This window comes from Cottoperca gobio, chromosome 12, assembly GCF_900634415.1.
Source record: "Cottoperca gobio chromosome 12, fCotGob3.1, whole genome shotgun sequence".
Classification (NCBI taxonomy): domain Eukaryota; kingdom Metazoa; phylum Chordata; class Actinopteri; order Perciformes; family Bovichtidae; genus Cottoperca; species Cottoperca gobio.
Genome location: NC_041366.1, coordinates 17,153,487 through 17,178,167, shown reverse-complemented (window position 1 = coordinate 17,178,167; position 24,681 = coordinate 17,153,487). Strand labels below are relative to the sequence as shown.

The following is a 24,681-nucleotide window of genomic DNA, read 5'->3' as shown; positions in this document are numbered from 1 at the left end:
TAAGCAGTGGTGGATGAAGCACTAACAATACTACAGCGTAGATGCACTCAATACTCAATACTATCTAGACTCTAAATTCCTAAATTAAGTAAAAGTATCAGTATCAATTTATACTTATAGTTCCAAAAGTAAAAAGGTTTTGTCCTTGTTTTTTGTATCGCTTGACTGTACTCTTTGTACTGTAAGTCTTTTATCTTTACTGTATTTTATTATCCTGTAAGACCTTGAATTGCTCCAGTGTCTGAAATGTGCTATACAAATAAAGCTGCCTTGCCTTGACAAATGTTGCACCTGGTAAAAGTGGAGCTCATTTTAATAACACACTTCAAGGTAGCCTAAAAACAATACATCAGAATGTATTTGTTGACTATATTTTGTATTAATAATGGGAATCTGCATAATAACTAAAGTTTTAAAGTACATGTATTTGAGTAAAAAGTACAATATTTGCCTCTGAAATGATTATTAGTCAAGGACCATGCATAAAAAACCCTCATTAATTTCAAAAAGAGAAGGGATGATTTTTCTTTTGCCAGATTTATTTGCTAATCTTCAAAATAATGTCCAATCTGTGCACGTTTTGTAGTGGAGAAATAAAGTAAATATGGAAAAATACCACATAATTGTACTTAGGTACAGTACTTGTGTTGAGTAAATGTAGCCTACTTAGTTACTCTCCCCTGCTTCTCTTCATCCATCAATGTTCTCCATCACTGGTTATTAGCAATTTACTCTGTGACCTTGCTTCGCGCTTTCTGGCACCACGCGCTTGCCGTAGTTGTCAGTGCGGACTTGTACTCTCCTCCTTGACTCGGGACGAATGAAAGAAGATGTTTGTTTTTGTGTGGCGGTATTAAGGCATCTTTAAACATGTCTCTTAATGGAGGGGGAAGCAGAGGATTTTACTTCAACACCGTCTTGTCTTTGGCACGGTCGTTGGCAGCTCACCGGCAGGCGCCGATAGAGAAGGTAACGTTATACGTGGCGACAGCTAACGACAGTAACAAGCTAATACCTGCCAAAAGAGTCGACATTAAAGGCCCCTCCTTAACTTCTCTTCTCTACCGGTGTGGTCCGTGTTATGTATTGTAAAAGTAAACATGTCTAGCTGTTTGCCAACGTATGAATTGTCATTTTGGGATTTAAATCGACAGAGTAGCATTTGTAACTGACTTCAACGTCAGCTAACGTCGGCTAACGTTAGCTGTTTTGAACCTGTAGCTAATCTTCTTTTAGGTTAATGACTTGATGTGTAAAAGGAATGAAAGCTCAAATGTCCCAATTGTGTACAAGGTGTCCTTTGGAATTATTATATAATAGTTAATATTCATTTAGCTGTCATTCATACAGGGTGGTGTAGGAAAACTGAATGCTCTCTGGACACTTTCACAGAAATGGATAACTCAGATCTTCATAATGTTTTATTCTGCAGCACATCTAGAAACTAATAAGCTATTATATAATGACAAATAAAGCAGCAATCCAGTGTCATTCAATTCTACCTGTACACCCATTTTATTTCCATGTTATATAGGTGATGTTACTGATGCATGTAGAGTTAAATGCTTGTAGAGAGGTTATTAGATTCAACTTTATTTTCATTGCACAGAGTTCAGGATACTGAGACAAAGCAATGCAGTTTAGCTTCTAACCAGAAGATCTATGTGTAGAGTAAACAGAATATAAAATGAGGAATAAACAGCGAGGGATGAATGAATACACTAGATATGTTACAGTATGAGCAGCATTAACAGTATGTAATTAATATCTAACCTAAATATACACAGTATCAATATTATGAACATGTTACATAAGGCAGTGCAGGCATAAGTAGAAATAAGTGTGCACTATTATCTAATGTAAGTCAACTATTAGTCGATTCATCTTTTAGTCCATGGCCAGTAATATGATGAATAATTTTAGTAATTTTAGTAAACAAAACATTAGTTGACAGTTGATTAATCAGTAAGTGAATTTAAAGATGAGGGTAAAGTGTGTGTCCACAGAATTGCAGCATATTGTCTTTCAGTCCAGTGTCCAATATCCCCCCCTTTAAAAAACAATTCATTCAGTTGTATTGATTTCCACTGGTTTTCAAAGCAAGAGCTAGATCAATGTATCTATGAACTAATTGCAGCGTTTTCGAGTGACATGGTGAAGTTGTCGATGTGTCTCGCAGAAACAATCGATAGTAAATGAGAACGAGCCTGGATCACCAATCAGGCAAAACGGTCCCAGCGTCCGTGTGTGTCAGTAGTTTTGTGCTAATGTATTACTTTCAAATTGGTCTGGCAATTTCACCACTAAAGTAAAATATTAACTTGGTCCTGCATTACTATGTTATCTTAAATACAAATGAGTGGCAACAGGGACCCCACCCAAGCAGGTTAATCTGGCCATGACAAAGAGGGAGTATGAACTCTTTCCTTCATAATTCAAAGGAATAAGTGAAGATGTATTATTAAGTATGCACAAGTCATGACAGGCAGTCTAATGAATCACAAAAGGGAGGCAACCAACTTTAAGTCCTACCCCAGAAGATGTAATCATTTATTCTCTAAAACATGTTCGATGAAGGTTTTAAATGTTTATTAGAATTATTTCAGTGACAAATGGCATTGAAGTAGTGCTGAAACTTACAAGTTGTTGTAATAATGGGATAATAGGATTTGTGGTCGGGGGTTACGGTGGACCCCAAGCAGCTTGAGAAATACTTCAAAACAAAAGAGCAGGCAGAGTTGGAGTGATTAGAAAATACACCCACTGACATTCAAAATGGGGAAATGTTTTTAACCTAAACAGGAAGTATATCTCTTGATGAAAGAGCTGTGGTAGCAGTAATATAGTGAGCAGTCAGCCCAGTGAATTATTGTGTAAGTGGACTTTGTCTTTCTGTTTGTCTACGTAAGGTTGCTTGTTCTACAAGATAGTGTATACAATATCAGAACACTGTGAAAGATTATAGTCGCCCAGAATCCAAAGAAACATCTTCAAAGTGCTTATTTTGTTGAGTCTAAAACCCCCAAATATTGTTTCCAATTCAGTTTCAGTATAGAAACTTAATTTATTGCCTAACTGTTTGAGACCAATGATTGTTTGCGGTTTACTTTCTGAACGTCTCAGTGGTAAACCCCAAACCCCCAGGGGCTGCTTCAGCACAAAGGCCTCATTGTTTGTACAATAACCTTTACAATAAAAATGTTAAGGTGGTGTTTAAGCATACAACCCAAACTGTTACTTAATGTTTTGGCACTGACGAACAACAGATTGGAGGTGATCTTTAGCTTTTGAAATCTAATGGTAATACTCCACACATTTCCCTTCATGGCCTCTCATCCTTCAACATCATCATTAAAATATCCTCTGCATTGCGTATCGAATAAAGCATGTTGGAACTAGTGATCTCACTCTCTGTGTTTGAATGGTGTATAAATCCGTCTCGTAGCTTAAGTCCTTTAGCATTAGGATAATTAAGGCCAGAGGCAGACTTGGCTCAATTCCTGCCGCATATTTAGGCTAACAAAATCATTTTCGCTAAAGAAACCTAGACATGAGCGATGTGTCCGTTTAAGCTAAGGTAAATTATGTACAGTACTTTTAAAAAAAGAGTGTGTAATCCAAATAACTTGTGCTTACAGCTCATCATAATTAAAACTGCAGTAACTCTGATCCATTGTTCGTCCTCTCACAGGTCCAGAAGCTACAATGCATGTGCCCCGTGGACTTCAGAGGAGTCTTCCAGCTGGATGAGAGGAGGAGAGATGCTGTCATTGCACTCGGCATCTTTCTGGTGGAGTCAAACCTGCAGGTAAACATTGTTCCCACTTACATCTCAATTGTGCCCACACTGAATTTACAGGATGTTGATACAGCAGTGGTAACTCTGTATAACATGCTATTGAATACTTTTGTTGCAGCACAAAGATGCTATTGTCCCCTACCTTCTTGGGTTGCTTAAAGGGCTTCCTAAAGTCCAGTGGATTGAAGAAAGCTCAGAACGCAAAGGAAGGGGTAACTACGCACCTCTGATTTTGTAACGATCTTAAATATATCGTATAATATTAAATATAACTGTGTGTTATTCAATATGCTTTTAGTATGGATGCCTGAATACAACTTAGGCTGCTGTTTTTTGTTTATATTTGGTGAACTTCCTGTCTTGCAGAGACCCTCCCTGTCGCAGAGAACTTCACCTTTGGTCTTGTGACACTGCTCTCAGACGTTGCCCAACGTGATGAGACCTTACGAGGACAGGTGTGTGTTTGTGTGTGTGTGCGTTTGTGGTTGCTGATATTGTTCCTCCTCTCCACACTGGCTGTGAAGAGACTCCTTCACAGGAGTCAAGTGTAAGAGATGGGGGACAATCTCTCTGCAAGTCTGTGCAAAACATAATTCTTATATTTGTTTAAGTCAGAAACATTTGGTTACTGTGGATGAAGTACAACATTTCATCATTGTGTTACTTTCCTTCTACTGCAGCTGAGTAAGAATAGTCTGTCTGTGGAAACATAAAGAAGGAATTTTGTACTAAGAAGACCTCTTAGACTGCTGAAGCTTCATAGCGTCACAGATTTAGTCCTGCATCACTTGCGTTGGAATTTAGGTCAGGTTATTTTTATTTGATTCAGATTGTATTGCCAGTGTATTATAGCTGCAGAAACTTTTCAGTGTACATATGCGCCTAATATGGGCGTATTAGCCTAAATATTGTTTTAACCTATCCCTCAAATTACTATCTTGTTGATATGGAGGGTTTAGTTTGAGTATGTGATGATGTCAAATCTTTGTCAGATCCTGGAGGCGGTCATGGACATCATGCAGATCCTGCAAGATATCTGCAAGAATCCAGAAGTTCATGATAAAGGTACCAACATAACACACCTCCTGCTTCCTTTATATGTTTTTTAGCCGCCCCTCATATTAATGTTTACAATTTTTTCTGTGCAGAATACCTGTGCAGGTACACTGTGCCCACCCTGCTCGGTGTTGCCCGAGCTTTGGCCGCTACAGCAACACTGACGAGCCGCTACTGTCCAAGCTGTTCCCTCGACCGGTTACTCCCGTGCCGCCTACGGCCGATGATAGTGATGGACCGCACCGCCGGTCCTTCAATGACTTCCGCTCCATCCTGCCGAGCTCTTTGCTCACGGTGTGTCAGGGAGACACTCTGAGACGTAAAGGCACCAGTCAACAGGTATAGATCATTTGGGGAAAGTGAAGGAACAAACCTAAACCGAACCTGTGAACAGCTGTACTGTATACAGTAGTATCACATGCGCTCTTTCTGTGTTTTCAGGCCAGTCCAGAGAGAGCCTGTCTGACCCCCATCTCCCCTGCTGACCCCTCTGCACAGTACTTTGAAGGTAAGTACCCGAGCAGAAGCAGTTTAGGCTGTTGGGCTTTCAGGAAACATCAGTGACTCTCTGAGGAACCTGCTTTAAATACTTCTGCTTTCCCTCTTCAGGTTCATACCTCCCTGATGGCAGCGCAGTGGACCCTGATTACTACTTCTCCACCATCAGCTCCAGCTTCTCTGTCTCACCTCTTTTCACTGGAAGCAGCTCTGGAGAGTTTCATGTCCCTCTGGATATGCTCAGACAGACCCTTCACATGGTTAGCAGCCACAGCAGCAGAATAGATGCATTTGATTAAGAGAACAAATTATTCCACATGAATGTTTTTGATGTACAAAAAGAGGAATTTCATTCACTTGTTTCTCTCGTATAGGTTGAACATTTTGTCTCCGAGTCGTTTTTAAAATCTCTGGATGAGTCCTTGGCAGAACTTCTAGAGGTATGACTTATACTTCACTACAGATGTTTGTCTTCTCATGTTCTGTTGCTGACACAATTGGTTCATTGATATAATTCTGCTACGTTCTTGGCAGTTGAATCCTGGGCTTCATCTCTACTACAAAACCTTCAGTGATCCTCTGTATGTAGCGATATTCAAAATGCTGAGAGACACGCTGTACAATTTAAAAGGTAAAGAATCCAGCGTTCCCCTGTTTCTTAGAAGTATTCTGAAATGCAGCCACAAATTAATAACAATGTATTGTTCTGTGTTCACCAGACCTTCAGACAGACTACGTGAAGGAGGTTCATGACTTTGTGCTGGAGCAGTTTAGCAGCAGCCAGTCGGAGCTGCAGAGGATCCTGCATGATGTCGAGTACCTCCAGAGTGAACTGAGCCCACTCAAACTGCGCTGTCAGGCCAACGCTGCCTGTGTGGACCTCATGGTGTGGGCTGTTACTGAAGAGCAAGGTGAGAAATGTCTTAGAAGTCATCTCTGCAAAATGTCTCTGTTTCCTCTCTTTACCCCCCCCAACACACACACACACACACACACACACACACACACACACACACACACACACACACACAATGTACAGTCTAACCCCCGTGCAATATGTGCAATCACATTGAATGCAAACTTTTTAATTTTTAATGCATGTACAGATTTTTACTGCTAATTTTCTTATATTTTACTTGTCTTTTATCTTAATTGTTGTCTTTATGGAGCCTCCTATCAAAATAATGTCACACAATTGTACCAGAGTGATAATAAACATCTTGACTCTTGACTTCTTCACCAGGAGCTGAGAACCTTTGCACTAAACTATCCGAGAAGCTGCAGTCCAAGACGTCCAGTAAAGTCATCATCGCTCACATGCCGCTCCTCATTTGCTGCTTACAGGTAACAGTTAAATAATAATAAAAACTTACTGTCAGATGTATCTGTCGAAATAGGACAGCGGTGTATCCTAATGTGTAAATAGTAATATAGTCCAATCCAGAGCAATCCCCTGTGGAAACAGGAAGTAACTGTCGCATCACAAGCTCCCAAAATTACAGTTTTAGAGTCGCAAAAGAAAGATCTTTTGTAAATGTACTGTAGGTGTTACTTATGTCTTACTTACTTATTTATGTCTACATACATGAACAATGATGTGTTTGTAATATTCATATCCGTCTCTGCTATGTTGTTCATGTGTGTTGTTTTTAATTTAAAATCTTCAAGATTTAGAACATTATTTGAACGGCATTTAGCACATTGTGTCGACTGTATTACATATTACCTCTTACTCTTCACTCTGAAGATTAGTTTACACAGTTGAGTCAGTTCGCTGTTACATCTGGAACAACTAATCTCTACGTAAGAAGTAGATTGTGCGGTAAGACAGTGGCAAATATTTAAATTAGAACAAGGCTAAGTTTGATTTTACAAGCTGCTGCTGCAACCTGCTCCATGTGTTTGTTTAATAAAGCCTGGATGTGGTTTAGACGGAGTTGTTCATTTGTACACACAAATGTCTGTGTCTTCAGGGATTAGGTCGTCTGTGTGAGCGCTTTCCTGTGGTGGCCCACTCTGTCACCATGTCGCTGAGAGACTTCTTGGTGGTGCCCTCTCCTGTTCTGGTGAAGCTGTACAAATACCACAGCCAGTACACTACAGGTAACAACAGAGCACTCAGCAGCTCCATCATTCACTCGCAGTATTATCTCCAGTTTCAACGTTTTCTTACCAAATCCAAACATTTTTAAGGGGCTGGTGAGATAAAGATCCATGTGACCAACGAACATTCCCAGTCAACCCTCAGTACCCATTCGAACAAGAAGAGCCAACCCTCCATGTACGAACAGCTGCGGGACATCTCCATCGATAACATCTGCAGGTAAATTCACCCACGTGCACACCTGTACAGCACATGCACACACACTGGTGTCACCACAGCTTACTCTCCAATCACCTCTCTCGGTCCTCAGGTGCCTGAAAGCCGGACTGACTATGGATAATGTCATTGTAGAAGCTTTCCTCGCCAGTCTGTCTAACCGTCTCTACATCTATCAGGAAAATGATAAGTAAGTGAAGCGTCACGTTAGACTGACTTTCATATTATACTCCTTTTTGAGAGTGTATTTACAGATGTTCTCCTCTCTTCCCCAGGGATGCTCACCTGATCCCAGACCACACCATCAGGGCTTTGGGTCACATCGCTGTGGCCTTACGGGACACCCCCAGAGTAATGGAGCCCATCCTCCAGATCCTACAGCAGAAGTTCTGTCAGCCTCCCTCCCAGCTTGACGTCCTCATCGTAGACCAGCTTGGCTGCATGGTCATCACAGGCAATGTAAGTATTTATATCTCCGTTATTTAGAGTGACAATTGAAAGAGTAGAAGTTCATTATTGAAGGAAAGAAGAGAAAAACATCAATATAGCAAACAGCTGATCCCAAACCCTTGACAGTAATGTATATGACCTCATAACGTTTCCTTTTCTTTCACCTTAGCAATACATCTACCAGGAAGTTTGGAATTTGTTCCAGCAGATCAGTGTGAAAGCCAGCTCCATGGTCTACTCTAACAAAGACTACAAGGACCATGGATACAGGTGACCGCCCGCTTATCTGACGCAATTGTTGGAGTTGTTGAGTACATGACAAAGTGATGCATAAAGTGGGAAAATGTGCTACTCCTCATATTTATTATTTGCTGTTTGTCGTGAGGGTTTAGTAAATGAATGTTCCCTCTCCTGTGCGCAGACACTGTTCCTTGGCTGTGATAAATGCTCTGGGTAATATAGCAGCGAACCTCCAGTCTGAGCAGATGGTGGACGAGCTGCTTGTCAACCTGCTGGAGCTTTTTGTCCAACTGGGTCTGGAGGGGAAGAGAGCCAGTGAGAGAGCCGCAGACAAAGGCCCAGCTCTGAAGGTAAAGCACACACACACGTATACAAACACAGTAGCAATGAGACTGCAGTGTTGGCACAAAGGGGGGGGGTACTCCCATTAAAACCTGCAAGCATACATTCTAGCTAGCCTTTCTTTTAGTCTGTATAGTACTTCTCAAAGTGCCAAGATGTAAAATGATTGCTTGCAGTGATGGTTTAGGTGATTAAGACGCTGATCATGCACAGCAACATCCCTGGTTCTCCTCCAGGATGGAAGTGCTTGTGTGAAGAATGAAAAAAGAGAGCTTAAGAAAGAATGTCAAACCCAGCCTATTTCTCATCTTGACCCCCGCTGGCCAATCACTTAAGTGTGTGTGATTTTTGAAAAATGTTGTTTGATCTCCTCTTTCGTCTCTCTAGGCGTCAAGCAGTGCCGGAAACCTCGGTGTCTTAGTTCCAGTTATTGCAGTGGTAAGTCATACCCGACCAGTTCAGCGTTATTTCTAGTGTTACCTTAATAACTTCAGAGATGCATTCCCTCTCTTCTTCTGCTGCTAGCTGACTAAGAGGTTGCCACCAATTAAAGAAGCAAAGCCGCGTCTGCAGAAGCTCTTCAGGGACTTTTGGCTCTACTCCGTTGTCATGGGATTTGCTGTGGAGGGTTCAGGTACAATCGGTTCAAATGTACATTTATATTTCTGTTCCCCCCCCCCCCCCCAGGAATGTTACATCAACGTTTTAATGCACAAAATACCTAACATTTAATATAAAAGTAATGTTCTCCTGTTTTGTTTTTGTTGACATCTTCAGGTTTATGGCCAGAAGAATGGTATGAGGGAGTTTGTGAGATTGCAACCAAATCACCACTGCTCACATTTCCCAGTGGGGAACCTTTACGCTCAGAGCTGCAGTACAACTCCGCTCTGAAGAATGACACTGTCACTCCGGTATGAGAGCCCCCACACACACACACGCACAGATATGCTCACGTGAAGTGAACATTAGTTTATGTTTCCTTGTTGCATTTCAGGCGGAGCTGAATGATCTGCGTAGCACCATCATCAACCTGCTGGATCCTCCTCCTGAGGTGGCTGCACTCATCAACAAACTGGACTTTGCCATGTCCACATATTTGCTGTCTGTTTACAGATTGGAATACATGAGGTATGTCAAACAAATGTCTACATAGTATATATTGGCGTATGTGCTTCAGTGCTCATTTATTCTGTGAGGTTTCCTCTCTGTTAGGATGCTGCGCGCTCTGGACTCTGACCGCTTTCAGGTCATGTTTCGATACTTTGAAGACAGAGCAATACAGAAGGATAAATCTGGTAAGCAAAAGGGAAAATACATGAACTTGTGATATCACATGATTATTATAATCATTAATCATTCATATTTTCTCTCCAGGCATGATGCAGTGTGTGATTGCTGTGAGCGACAAGGTTTTTGAGGTCTTTCTGCAAATGATGGCAGAAAAAGTAAGAGAGATGTTTTCACTGAAAAATAACTTGTATCCTGTTTTAGAGTGTTTTCTTCTGACTGATCGCTGCAGCAGAGGAAACTGTGTCTGTGATTTAACATCTAGGACAAGCTGCATTGTTTTATGAGAGAGAGAGAAACAATGTCTTAACAGTGCAGAAAATAAAAACTCTCAAGCAGTAAAGGAAAAGTTACTTTACCATAGTTCTCCATCCTGCCCCACAATACAAAAGAGCTGCGCTTTATATTACCAGTCTGTGTGTGCGTCATCATGCCGTGATCCCTTAGCGAGATGGTTTCTTGTTTTTTTCAGATGTTTTTTGTCAAAACGAAACTGACATTTCTTAGACCAAACAATTCATTAATGAATTGAGAGAATAATCAGCAGTTCGTTGCAGCATAATCTTACTAAATATTATATATATTCTTCAGCCAAAAACCAAAGCCCATGAGGAGGAGCTGGAACGTCACGCTCAGTTCCTCTTGGTCAACTTCAACCACATCCACAAGAGGATCCGCAGAGTGGCTGACAAATATTTGTCCGGCCTGGCTGAAACGTGAGAGTGCATCGATACACATGCTCATATACAGTACTCAGAATACTACACTGACTCTTTTATAAACTGTTTTAAATACACTACTGTCAACGATTTTCTCTCTCCTCAGTTTCCCCCACTTGTTGTGGAGTGGCCGTGTGCTGAGGACCATGTTAGACATCCTGCAGACGCTTTCCCTCTCACTCAGTGCAGTAAGTTCATGAAGAAAGTGGCTTATTCATCAGTGTAGCATCTATATTTCTATGTCTTTATACTTAATGATGTTCATGCTGCTTTTGCAGGACATTCATAAAGACCAACCTTATTACGACATCCCAGACACGCCACACAGAATCACTGTCCCAGATACATACGAAGCCAGAGAGGTAATGTTATATTTTTTATATCTTTTCCACTTATCCATCACTCAGCGCTGTCTTTACTATTGTTTTCCATCTGGATGTGTAATTTACTAAAATGATCAAATGCAAAATGTATCTTAAATTGTAGAGCATAGTGAAGGATTTTGCTGCACGTTGTGGAGAGATCCTTAAAGAAGCAATGAAGTGGGCGCCATCTGTGACCAAATCTCACCTCCAGGTAACATTTATTTTTGAAACATTGGAAAAACATCTTCACACATAGAGCACACATTATAAATTAAGTTTACATGGCGGCCCAAAACATGGTTTTAACTGCTGTTCTTCATGTGATGTTTCTCAGGAGTATCTGAACAAACATCAGAACTGGGTGTCGGGTCTCTCCCAGCACACAGGCCTGGCCATGGCTACAGAGAGCATTCTGCACTTCGCCGGTTACAACAGACAGAGCACCACACTGGGGGTACGTCTCAAACTGCCCTTTCATAAGCTAATCCTTATTAATGCTGCAAGATGATTATTTATGTCAGGAATAATAGTGGCTCAAGAATGGAGCCTTGTGGGATACCATAAATTATAACTGCTTGACTTTGCAAAACAAAGTTGTGATATACATCCAGAATACTTTAAGAGAACAATGTATGTAAACACCCTTCGAGAGATACATTCGTTACTTAAATGGTGAGTTTTACATTCTTTCTACATAATTAATTACAATTCATATACTTAAATCATGTGCTTTCACCTGTAGTCCACTCAGCTGACTGAGAGACCAGCCTGTGTGAAGAAGGACTACTCTAACTTCATGGCCTCCCTCAACCTCAGGAACAGATACGCTGGAGAGGTAAAACCACCAATCATACCAATTATTATCTGCTCTGACCTCTGTTATCACCTATGCTGTGTCTGGATGCAGCCAAATTGACAAATTAGCTGTTCTTATTTACTTATTATTTCAAGTCTGGGCCAGGGCAGTTTGCTGCATGTCATTCCCGCTCTCTTCCCTGCCTCTCCTGGCTCTCTCTTACTATCAAAATAAAGCAAAAATGGCAAATAATAATCTAAACTGTGCTTAATGGATGAAACACTTTTGAACTACGCTTCTCCTGCTCACATCTTTTCTCTTTTGTCTGTAGGTATCGGGTATGATGCACTTCTCCCAGGCAGTTCGAGGACAGACCGATCTGAGCCAAATAGTGATCAAGCAGATGGGGGAGGCTTTAGACTCTGCACAGCCTAAGGGCTTCACTGAGGCCATGTTCAAACTGGCTGCGTTGCTCATCAGCACCAAAGGTTTCCTTTTCTCTCTGTGCTGTTAACTCACGCGATTTATGTTTTATAATAAATGCAGCGCTCTGTGTTCTCTTTAAAATGCTCTGAACTTGTTGTCTGACTGCTACTTTCTCTTGACTGGTCTCCAGACTGTGACCCTCAGCTCCTGCACCACCTCTGCTGGTCTCCTCTCAAGATGTTCACAGCACACGGCATGGAAACAGCTATCGCTTGCTGGGAGTGGCTGCTGGCAGCTCGTGTTGGAGTGGAAGTGCCGGTACATACAGTAATAATTTTCATTTTTATGTCGGTACATTTGTATTGCGTATACACTAGAATCTTCTCTCTCTGCTGCCCAGTTTATGCGAGAGATGGCGGGAGCGTGGCAGATGACCGTGGAGCTTAAGATGGGCTTGTTCTCCGACGCTCAGGTGGAGGCTGATCCTCTGGCTGCATCAGAGGAAAGTCAGCCTGCCCCCTGCCCTCCAGATGTTACCCCTCACCAAATATGGATCGAGGTCAGACAAAATAAATTATTATTATTATTATTATTATTATTATTACACATTCATATACATTGTCTTCCCCTCCACTTATTGTCTCATGCCTGCCTCTGTCCCTCTAGTTTCTAGTCCAGAGGTTTGAGATAGCAAAGTACTCCAGCGCAGATCAAGTGGAGATTTTTGGCAGTTTGCTACAACGCTCGCTGTCGCTCAACGTCGGTGGGGCTAAGGGTAGCCTCAACCGCCACGTAGCTGCCATTGGGCCTCGTTTCAGGTACATAAACGCACATAAAGCTCAAAGGTGATATACGGTATGTTTTACTCTATACTTAAGTAAGTATAGAGTAAAACCATTTGAGGTCTGTTTACTCTTTTAGGGGACTTCATAATAAGATTGTTTTTTTTAAGCAAATAGGTTTAAGGGTGCAGATTGAAAAAGAAAGTGTAGAATTCTGTGACGCACATGTGTTTATATATCTCTCTGTACGTCAGGCTGCTGACTCTGGGTCTGGCTCTGCTCCACTCTGATGTCCTCACCAATTCAACTGTAAGAAATGTGCTCCGAGAGAAGATCTATTCTACAGCCTTTGATTACTTCAGGTACCTACACACTCAAGTCTTAGGGTGCAGCAAACCTTTTCATGCAATCGCTCAATTAATTTGTAAATAAAATAAAATATAAAAAAATAGTGAAAAGTGTCACAACTTCCAAGAGCCTGAAGCGATGTCTTCATATTGCAAATGATAGAAAGTGCAAATTCAATGTTGCATGCTAACACGCTAAACTAAGATGGTGAACATCAGTGTGGTAAACATTATACCTGCTTAACATTAACATGTTAGCATTGTGAGCATGTTAGCATGCTGACATGAGCATTTAACTCAAAGCACCACAGCACAGCCCCAAAGGGAATTGAATTGCACAAAAGTCTAGTAAAAATATTAAAAACGTATAATATATATTTTTTAAAACACTAACTCAACTATTGATGATCTAACGCTCGGTTATCTGTCTCTCCAGCGCTGCTCCAAAGTTCCCAACACAAGGTGACAAGCATCTCCGCGAGGACATCTGCACCATAATCCGTTTCTACGCCAGCATCCTGTCCGACAAGAAGTACCTGGCAGCATGCCACTTGGTACCCCCTGGTGAGCTTGGTACTACCCCGGCCCCGAGCACACTCTCTGCCGGGATATTTGGATCGCTTATCGTGTCCAGCACTTCTCCGATTTCTATCTTAAGTAAGCCTAAAGCGGTGTAGCTCAGACTGCACTGCAGCAGGGGAATGCTTTTTTTTTGCGCGTGTCAAATTTGACGCTATTTGTCCTCACCATGCTGCAGATAGATCCTGGTATCTATCGATCTATGTTACAAACCTAGCTTTTTATGTAACGTCCGTCCCTCTTGCACTCTGTCTACTTTGTTTTACTCTTTCTTCTACTTTTCAGTGTCTTACTCCTTATGTTTTTACAGTCAATCTGTTTTCTATCCTAAATGTTACGCAGCTGTGAGGAAAAGCGCAAATTTGTCAACTGCGTTAAGATGCATGATTATTCATCATGTCAGCCCCATCGTCTGCCCCCATCCTCGATTTGATGAACTTCAAAAGAAGAAACTACAAGTAAAAAAAAAAAAAAGTTTTTGCTTCCACCCCAGAAAATCCTCTCCTCTTCATAACCGACGTCCCAGAGAAAAGACATGGTTTCATTCTCATGCACATCGAAGCGCTTCAGGTAGAAGGGTCTTCTAACCGCTGATCCTGGATCAGATGAATCTGTCTCCAGCCCCCCCTGCGCATTAACAAAACAAAATAATATCTGACCCAGTATCAGTGGTTCAAGGGAGCCTCTACCTACTGTACATGTAAATCCCACTGGTTTTCTCTGCTTTCAAATGCATGACCATCATCTCGGCTCATCTCGTCTTATCTCGCTCATCTCGGCTCATCTCGGCTCATCTCGTCTCATCTCGCTCATCTCGCTCATCTCGTCACATATTATGGATGTTTTTCGCTGTTAAGAAGTGGGAATATTGACTTATGATTCTGTGCTTGTGTGTCGGCCGTATTAAATATGTTTGCATGTTAAACAGATAATCAGGACCCGTCCCTGAACAGTCTGTCAGTGATGAACGCTGCTGACCTCAGGAGCAGCATGGACTCAAGCGCTCGCTCCCAGCAGAGCAGCCAGGGATGGATCAACACCTACCCGCTGTCCAGTGGCATGTCAACCACCTCCAAGAAATCCGGTACTGCTTAGATTCAGCATGGAACAACATTTATACAGAGAAAGGATGCCAACAGTAGTTTCAAACGCCCGTCCCGGAGTTTTCAATTTCCTTGTGTTGCGTTGTTTTACTCTCTGTAACTCTTCTCTTCATCCTAGGCACGTCCAAGAAGAGTAACAGAGGGACGCAGCTTCACAAATACTACATGAAACGCAGGACTCTGTTGCTGGCCTTACTGGTGAGGGCTGATAAGGAATTAAATGAATGACCTCTTCTGCTCATTATCACAAACTCTTCATGCTCTCTTTCCCTCCCTGCTCGTTCTGTCTTCCCAGGCCAGTGAGATCGAACGGTTGACGACGTGGTACAACCCCTCTCTCCGCTCAGGAGCTGGCCATCGCCACGGAGCAGTCAGTGGAGACCAGCATCGCCAACTGGAGGTCCAAATACATCAGTCTGACTGAGAAACAGTGGAAGGACAATGTGAACCTGGCCTGGGGTATCGCACCCTACCTGGCTATGCAGCTACCAACAAGGTTGTAGATTCCCCCAAAACAGACTTCAATACTTCTTAAAGTGTAACTTGACAAAAGAAGAAACACGTTCTCCCTTTTTAAAATGAAAAACTGAGTTTAATTGCGTTTCACAACAGGAAGACAAGAAGTAAAGTAGTATTTGTTAGCATACGAAAACAACAGCTCTCATTTGGCTTCATTACAAATGTGAATGAGATTTTCTTACTTGTAGAACCCGGGTTCTACTTCAGTAACCTCCCACCTGGTCCAGTCTGTAGATATTTACTTGTTTACTTGGTTCCCAGGTTTAAGAATGATGCCATTGTTTCTGAAGTGACCCGGCTGGTGAGACTGGACCCCGGAGCTGTCAGTGATGTACCCGAGGCTGTCAAGGTAAGTCGAGTCGAGTAAAGCTTGGAAATGTGTCTTTTATTTTTGGGAATTAATATTTTCTTTCACTATTTTGACCTTCTAGTTCCTGGTGACGTGGCACACTATTGATGCCGACTCTCCTGAGCTGAGCCACATCCTGTGTTGGGCTCCAGCAGACCCGCCCACTGGTCTCTCCTACTTCAGCAGCATGTACCCTCCTCATCCTCTCACCGCTCAGTACGGGGTTAAGGTGCTGCGCTCCTTCCCTCCAGTAAGTCTCATGAGTTTCTGCAGTAGAGACGTACAACTTGAGGAAAACCACTGCTCTCTTAACGTCACTGTTGTTTATTTCTCTTCTTAGGATGCCATCTTGTTCTACATTCCTCAGATTGTTCAGGCTCTCCGTTATGATAAGGTAAACGTGAACTACTAGAGCTGCTCAGCAGCTGTTTTCATTCATGAAGCGGCCTTACTAAACTCTGATGCTCTGTCCTGCTCAGATGGGTTATGTGAGAGAGTACATCCTGTGGGCAGCCCAGAAGTCTCAGCTTCTCGCCCACCAGTTCATCTGGAACATGAAGACCAACATCTTCATGGACGAGGAGGGACACCAGAAAGACCGTGAGTAGAGACTCCACACCTCAGCGAACTCCAGCGCTTATCAATGTCAATGCAAGCAGTTGACATGAAGGCCTGCAGAGCGGCTTTCAACAGATGGAACAACACGTGCAGAAGATGCTCCGATAAGAACGCACCAAAATGGTTACATGCAAAGGATTTTTCTTCTCTGACAGTGAATGCAATAAAAATCTCAGGTCAGGGCTGTAAAGATAAAATTAGTAGAGGATATGCAAAATTACAGAGGATCAAACTAATCTATGGTTGGAACTGTATCTAACGTATGAAACGGTACAAATAGTGTATAATAAATACTGTTGCTGTCATTTTATGTGTTATTGAAATCTAAAATTCTTAATTTGTCATTCCCTGTGTTCATTAATCATTAATATACACATTTCTGCCTGATGGGGAAATCCTTATCAGGTCTAATTAAATCAAATGAAGATGATGTAATCACATGAATTCCTGCCTCATGAATCTGTAGCTGACATCGGGGAGCTGTTGGAGCAGATGGTCGAGGAGATCACGGGTTCTCTGTCGGGTCCAGCCAAAGACTTCTACCAGAGAGAGTTTGACTTCTTCAACAAGATCACCAACGTGTCCGCCATTCTCAAGTAAATTCACCACCTATTACTTTACAAATGATGAGCAAACAAGGGTATGTTTTGGTGTAATGTAAACTTTTTGTATTATTTCAGGCCTGTTCCAAAGGGAGAGGAGAGGAAGAGGGCCTGTCTCAAAGCTCTGTCGGATATCAAAGTCCAGCCAGGTAACGTACTCTTCCTCAGTCTGTCTGGAGGGATGATGACACAGCTGCACAAACATGAGGGCGTTTTAGGTCAACATTTATACAACATTCAAAAATACAAATTGATCACAGCCTTCTAGTGTAATCATGAAGAGATATTTGAAAATCTAAAGAAAAGAAAATTAAGAAAATCAAACAACAAACTACAGAATAAAAGCATGACTGGACAAAAAAGGCCACAAACACCTTTTATATTTTCTTTAACTAATATCCCAAACCCTCTCTAAGATTAATCTGTAGTGTATGTTGAGCCTGAACGCTACAATGAATCCTGTTTTTCCATCTACAGATCACATCCAAGTGAAAGTGTCTCTGTTAAAAACACTTTATTAAAGTGTGATTTGACTCCTTTTGGTGTTTTCTAGGCTGTTACCTACCGAGTAACCCTGAAGCCATAGTGCTGGACATCGACTACAAGTCTGGAACTCCCATGCAGAGGTAAAGGAGGAGATTGCGCATCATTACATCAGTACAAATCTTTCCACATATTGTGTTTGTCTCATGTTGTCTGTCGTCACAGTGCTGCCAAGGCGCCCTATCTGGCCAAATTCAAGGTGATGCGTTGTGGAGTGAGTGAACTGGAGAGGGAGGGTCTCCGCTGTCCCGCGGATTCTGTGGATGAAGGAGAGGAGAATCCAGACGGATCACGCAGGATTTGCTGGCAGGCTGCCATCTTTAAAGTGGGAGACGACTGCAGACAGGTACCCCACTGAACTCAATCACTGCGAGGAAGCGGGAGGAAACGCTGACTTCTTTTGTGACCCTCCTGCGTTTCTCTGTCTCCAGGATATGCTCGCTCTGCAGATCATCGGTCTTTTTAAGAACATCTTCCAGCTGGTGGGCTTGGATCTGTTTGTATTCCCCTACAGAGTGGTGGCCACTGCACCGGGGGTAAGACTCCATGTCCCGTTACTCGCTCCAAAGCCACTACTTTACTTTCCACTTACAATTTTTCACAGCTTGGATATTATTTTTGTATTTGTTGCCATCATTTCCTTACAGTTATGATGACATACAAACATGGCATCTCTGCTACACACAGCTTATCATCAGGTTCACTTTAGTGAAGACAAATGTGAAAATACCCAAAGAAATCTGTCATAATCGTTCTTTGTGTTGTAAAACTGGTGGGTTCAGAGCATCTGTGCAATACAAGGATGTCTTTAATTCAAAGTTTGTGTAGTAATATCTGTATTCACGTTTGTTTTACTCCATGTTGCTACATCCCTCAACAATTATACTGGTAAATGATGGCCGAAACTTTGCAACTGTATCATTTTATTTTCATACTCGGGTACGTGTTAACTGATCCTCTTTTCCTCAGTGCGGCGTGATCGAGTGCATCCCAGACTGCAAGTCCAGAGACCAACTCGGCAGACAGACGGACTTCGGGATGTACGATTACTTTCGCAACCAGTACGGAGATGAATCCACCCTCGCCTTCCAGAAGGTGCGATACTCTTTTTACTCGCTGTTAATGACTTTCAACCCTGTCTTACGTAGTCGTCTTTTGTATTGTCCGAGATTAATGCAAGGAAGGTTGGACAAGTGAGGGGAGAGTCCGTCAGTGGAGCTAGAAGGAGCTGTGGTAAAATGTGAGGTCGTGGATCAACTGATCGCTTTCTTTGATTGTGAAACAGTGAATCACTAAATGGGTATATTTTCCTTATGAAACTTTACTTATAAGATGTGTTCCTCCTGACCATTGATCACAGTTCTGCCAGAGATGCCGTGTGAATAAACAGGAAGCAGAATTTCACAGAAGTGTTGTTATTCTTCTTCCTTCCACAGGCTCGGTATAACTTCATCCGCAGCATGGCCGCCTACAGCCTTCTGCTGTTCCTGCTGCAAATCAAAGACAGACACAATGGCAACATCATGCTGGACAGCAAGGGCCACCTCATCCACATAGGTATTGTGTGTGTGTGTGTGTGTGTATATGTGTGTGTGTGTGTGTGTATATATATATTAAGACACGGACTAAGCTGTCGTGGTGGTCATCTGTTCATGTCGACCTTGTCGTCTGCAGACTTTGGCTTCATGTTTGAGAGCTCTCCCGGAGGGAACCTGGGCTGGGAGCCGGACATCAAGCTGACCGACGAGATGGTGATGATCATGGGAGGCAAGATGGAGGCCACGCCTTTCAAATGGTTCATGGAGATGTGCGTCAGAGGATATCTGGCTGTACGGTAAGAAAAGTCAGCAGTGGGTTTGTAGATTGTTTAACGTTAAAGTCATAAAGAACAGTCTGTTATCCACTTGGAGAAACTTGTATGTTGTGGTTTGAGTTGTAACTTTCATTAATTGTTATTATTTGCGTCTTCTCTGAACATGAAGACCCTACATGGATGCAGTGGTTTCTCTAGTGACCCTCATGCTGGACACTGGGCTGCCATGCTTCAGAGGACAAACCATCAAACTCCTCAAGTAAGTCCAACAGTAAGATGTTTGTGGGGCGAACTCAAAGTGTGTATAAATACTTAGTTACTACTATACTCCTTTATATTGTAATCTTTTCTTCTTTGGTTTTGACACCGTGCACTTGTTCTGTAAGCATAACCTTCAACAATATATTATGTCTCTGAGAATACTCAGATTACAGAGGTAATAATGGAGGAAATGACGATGTGTAATATGAAGGTTGTCGCTCATCGTGACAATTCTGCACAACCCCTCAGCTCTACAGTTTATTTGTAACATTTTGGCTCATTGTTTTTAGTACAAACACAATTATCAGTGCCTGCTCCACATCAAACCGCAGACAGAGAAATGTTACTATAAGCAGGTGAATATAGGGGAGCATTTAGAAGCTAAAGATGTTTTAATATGATAATGTACCTGCTTTAAGTGGACACCATAAACAACTTCTGCTTACTGGCCACTAAATCAATGAATGCACTTCTAAACATGAATTGTTTTTTCTTTTCTTTCAATCAGAGGACGGTTTAATCCTCAAATGAGTGAGAAAGAAGCCGCAGCGTTCATCATTAAAGTCATCCAAAGCTGCTTCCTCAGCAGCAGGTAAGAAAAGTCCTCACTCGCTCACACGACATCAACATTATGCAAAACACCAACGCGTCTGCCGTGTAACATTGTTGTAACTTTTTTGTATTTTCGTGAACTTGTTTCCAACAGGAGCAAAACGTACGACATGCTGCAGTATTACCAGAACCAAATTCCTTACTGAAAGTCTTGTGCCGGACCTCCACTGTACGTCCAATACAAACGTCTCCACAACTGCAATGCAAAACTTCTTTTGGATGATTTTAATACGGCGGCGGATGCATTTTCCATGCGCGTCCTGCCGTTTCTGTACTCCTGTGTGAGACAACAATATGGCACTTTGATCCTTATGCTCTGATCTTATTCAGCATACTGTAAGTTTTTTGGATTTTATAATGTACTTCTATGTTTTAAAGTACGTCTTTATTTTACTTGATAGTAAATAACCATGTTCAACTTTAACCAAAAGAGGTATTTGAATCACCCTTTAAGTATTTTCTTCTTGACGCTGTTATTTGTTACTAACACTAACTAGAGGAAGCCGATTTATAGTGTTTGTCAAAGCCGCTGTTGTCATTGTTATCATTTTGTTTCTATGCTGTTATCCACTTTTATGCACTTTATAAATCACAGTATTTCATCGGCTTCTCCTGCCTATGATCACGAGCTTAAACAGAGATTATAAATCAGAAATCGGTGATTTAAAAGCGTTCTGCAGTTTAATCGACTGATTAATAAAATCGCAGTGTTTTTTGATTTAGTAGAATACGAGCCGGTAGTTGGATCAAGAATCAATCAGCATTAATCTAACGGTAGTCTTTAGGAATGTAATGGTAGAGAATCAAAACGTTATTATGCTGTAGTATTTACTGTTGAATCACATCAACATCGCAGGTTTCGTTCTGTGATTTACGTGGAACTTGTAGAGTTATATGTGAAGAAGATTTTAATAACTGCTGCTTTGATGCTTATCCTAAAAGCCAGTCATGTCTCACATATTAATCAGTCAGCTTTAGCCTACATTGGTCATGTAGACGGGAATCTATCGCCCCGCAGCATGAAGTTTTAAGAACCTGTCCAGCATCGGTGCGAGGTTCGGACTTTTGTTTCCACTGTGTTTCACAAACCGGGTCGTTTTGATATTACCTCATTAAAAAGACAACATTTGTATTTGCTGTTTGTCAGGAATAAACGGCTTTTCGTGTATTACCATTACGTTCAAGTCACAGAACTAAGCATCTGATGTTCTGAAAGATTCATTTTCAAAAAGTAAAAACACACTTATTATAACCATCTGGATTGAAATGCATTTAGTCTGCTTTACCAATTGAAAAGATTTAAACCTGTTTCTTTTGCTAATCCAAACAAACATGGTGGCTGGAAATTAAATATGATGTCGCTCAATGTGAACCTAAATATTATGATTACATATAGTGGTAGAAATTGATGTTGATTTCCAGTTACCTGGATTTGTAAATATAGAAACAAAAAATAGTTTTTTTACGGTGCAACAGATCTTTTCATCCGAATGGCTAAAAACGTTTTTAAGGATTCTGGAAACCTCTTCAGCCATGTTGGTTTGTCCACCACTTTGATCCAGAATGAATTATCTTGGCAATTATGAAATGGATTATTATCCTCAGATCGCAGCGTGTTTATTTCTTCCAGAAAATCAAATGCTCAGCTTTATGACTTGAATGTGACGGTTTCTCTCTCTCTGGAGCCACACGAGGCTTCATGCTCCCAAAGACCTGTTGTGTACAATCAATGGGAGTTCCCCTTTTAATAATCGCCGTGTCATCTACCCTTCATGAGAGACCTCCAGACTTTGCTTCAGAGTCACCTCCTGAGCAGCTTAACAGTGGAAATAAAAGCAGAACCGGTGACAAGTGGCTTCATGTGAAGTTCCTGTATTGAAAAAGGACTTCAGGAGAGAGATGACCGCTGCAACGATTAGTCGATCAACAGAAGAAGAATCACCAACCATTTTGATAATTGATTAATCGTTAAAGTAATTTTTCATGCAAAAATATCCTCTCGAATATGTAATAGAGATTTCATCCTTTTCTCTGTTTTATATAATGTTAAACTGAATATCTTTAAGACATATAAAGACATCACCTTGGAATATGAGAAACTATATTCGGACGTTTTACAGACCAAACGATTCATCTAGAAAATAATCTGCAGATTATTCGATGATGAATTGTTAGTTGCGTTCCCGGCTGACGGCACAAAGGGAGGACCAGGAGCTCACTGACTGCTCTATATCAGATTTATTGTCCTGTCTAATACAATGTGTTTACAGTACATGTGACCCTGTTTAGAAACATTCCTCTTTGTGTATCTGAGTAGACTCGAATCTCTTGGGTTGTGTTTTGGACGATCGTGCTTTTACGGATGCAGATGATGATGATACCTAAAAAGCCATTTCTCCTACCCTTAGGTAGAAACACAACTGTAGTAATACTTGACAAACGAACCTTACCTTATGCAATATATCCGTGTATATCGATGCTGTATTTGTGTGTTGCGTTCAACAAATGAACTTGCTATAATTCCCTCCATCCTGATCCTTGAGTGAGAAGTGTTTCTCTGACTTACTGTCGTTACAGTATTTACTTAAGTACTTGTTTGATAGCTTATAAAAAGAGAGTTGACGCTGCTGTGATTAACTCCTTTACAAAGCCATTTTAATGTAGTGGATTATATTCAGTTGCTGTATTTTAAATAAGTTAGTCATCGCTTATGTCAATCAGATATGTAATATATAAATGTATGTGTGCCGTTTTTTGTTTGTATTTGCTCAGTTTGTGGCGACATCATTGCCGGTTCAGATGAGATCCCATCTGTTGTTCTGATCATGTGAAAACTTCTTATTTCCAGATTAAATGTGTGAACATTTCAACAGTCAGGCTCCGGATGTGTCTTAGACTTTTTAAGTGGGGGGGGGTTAATATTGAATATTAACTTTGGAGGACAGTCTAATATGTATGAGGTGGTGTTTGCTATTATGTCTATATATTATGATTCTATTGCATTTTCAACCAAAGAATACCCATTCACAAATGCCACTTTACATGAGAAGTGTTCCATAACTTGTACTATAGTTACTTCTAATAGTACATATGACATTATACAGCTTGTATATTGAAAATATTATAGTTTATAGTATAGTTATAGTGTATTTTGTTCTGTCCTGTCCACAGTCATGTTGTTGAATCTGTGTCGTTACACTAAAACGCAGACAGAAATGCTTTAAGGAACCCTGAGCAGCTTAAACTCTGCTGATCATATTCTGTTGTCTCCGCCTGGAAGCTGCTCCGTGTCGTGTGAATGAGGACAAACAAAGAGGGGAGAGTTTAATGAGAATGCAGCCAGTTGTGTAGAACTCTGACCTCCGACACAACAGAAGGGGCCCACTTCACACCCGAGGGGCCCGTCCCGTGCTCGACGGTCGGACGCAGAACATTGTTGGTTGAGATAATCAGGACGAATCCGACTGAGAAAAGTGTAAGAAATTATAAAATGTGGTTAAAGTTTGGTTTTGTACAATCGGATGATAACAAGGAGATAAAAAAAAAACATTTTATTTCTAATTTTATCAACAAAGCAAGACGTCTATCGAAGAGCGAAATGTATGCCTGTTCCACAAAGGCAAAGACGGCAGTGGGAGAAAAACATTGGCTTGAGCACAAAGGCCCCCCCGACTCCCCACTGAGCTGTATAGGGCCGGGGCCCCTGGGGACATTTTCACAAAACTTCTTAACACTAGAAATAACTCCTAACTGGCCGAGTTTAGAGAAACTCCGAAAAGTAAGGTAGCTCCTACGTCTTAGCACACTAAACACAAAGTACAGCTCAGGCTGATGTTGTTAGTTCTGCAGGTTTTTAGTCATAAACCAAAGTATTGCACAAATGTTATAGAATTATATGTTTGCATATAGCAGTTTCCAGTCTTAATGCTAAGCTAAACTAACAGTCTCCCTGCGGTGGCTTCATAATTAGAAATGCAATTTATTTCCTTTGGATTGCTGTCAAGTGCACTGATTTATGATATACTACCGATTTTGATTTTAAAAAACAAAGAATTAGAAGTACAGCATTTTGTGTTCAGACTTTTGCCATTGAAACTCTTATTAATGATAATTGTATATTTTGCTAACAGAGCACATATCTCCCTCACAACAGATCTCAGCAACTCCAGAGCTCCATCTAGTGCTCAGCAAGCAGTTTTGTAACCCAGATAATCTGTAGTGGAAGTGGGACAGCTGCTTAAAGAAAAGGAAC

General features: G+C 41.3%; 1 protein-coding gene across 1 annotated transcript; it reads left to right on the top strand.

Moving 5' to 3' along the window:
- The first annotated feature begins 624 nt into the window (after window positions 1–624).
- pi4kaa (phosphatidylinositol 4-kinase, catalytic, alpha a) lies at window positions 625–23,305 on the top strand. Its single transcript, XM_029444468.1, is given in 56 exon segments — window positions 625–969; window positions 3,692–3,808; window positions 3,918–4,011; window positions 4,166–4,254; window positions 4,792–4,864; window positions 4,948–4,992; window positions 4,995–5,194; window positions 5,297–5,363; window positions 5,465–5,613; window positions 5,728–5,793; window positions 5,888–5,984; window positions 6,073–6,264; window positions 6,597–6,697; window positions 7,327–7,456; window positions 7,547–7,676; window positions 7,768–7,863; window positions 7,949–8,132; window positions 8,293–8,393; window positions 8,545–8,713; window positions 9,093–9,143; window positions 9,231–9,339; window positions 9,483–9,619; window positions 9,703–9,836; window positions 9,921–10,003; window positions 10,083–10,153; window positions 10,587–10,711; window positions 10,821–10,902; window positions 10,993–11,076; window positions 11,201–11,290; window positions 11,414–11,533; window positions 11,822–11,914; window positions 12,207–12,363; window positions 12,492–12,619; window positions 12,702–12,860; window positions 12,968–13,119; window positions 13,338–13,445; window positions 13,867–13,994; window positions 14,938–15,093; window positions 15,231–15,310; window positions 15,408–15,443; window positions 15,445–15,608; window positions 15,893–15,980; window positions 16,063–16,230; window positions 16,321–16,374; window positions 16,460–16,580; window positions 17,065–17,194; window positions 17,279–17,349; window positions 17,754–17,826; window positions 17,909–18,089; window positions 18,175–18,279; window positions 18,713–18,838; window positions 19,180–19,300; window positions 19,418–19,577; window positions 19,726–19,815; window positions 20,326–20,409; window positions 20,524–23,305. Coding segments are annotated over 56 exon segments (6,270 nt in total). The 5' UTR covers window positions 625–870; the 3' UTR covers window positions 20,576–23,305.
- Window positions 23,306–24,681: the final 1,376 nt, after the last annotated feature.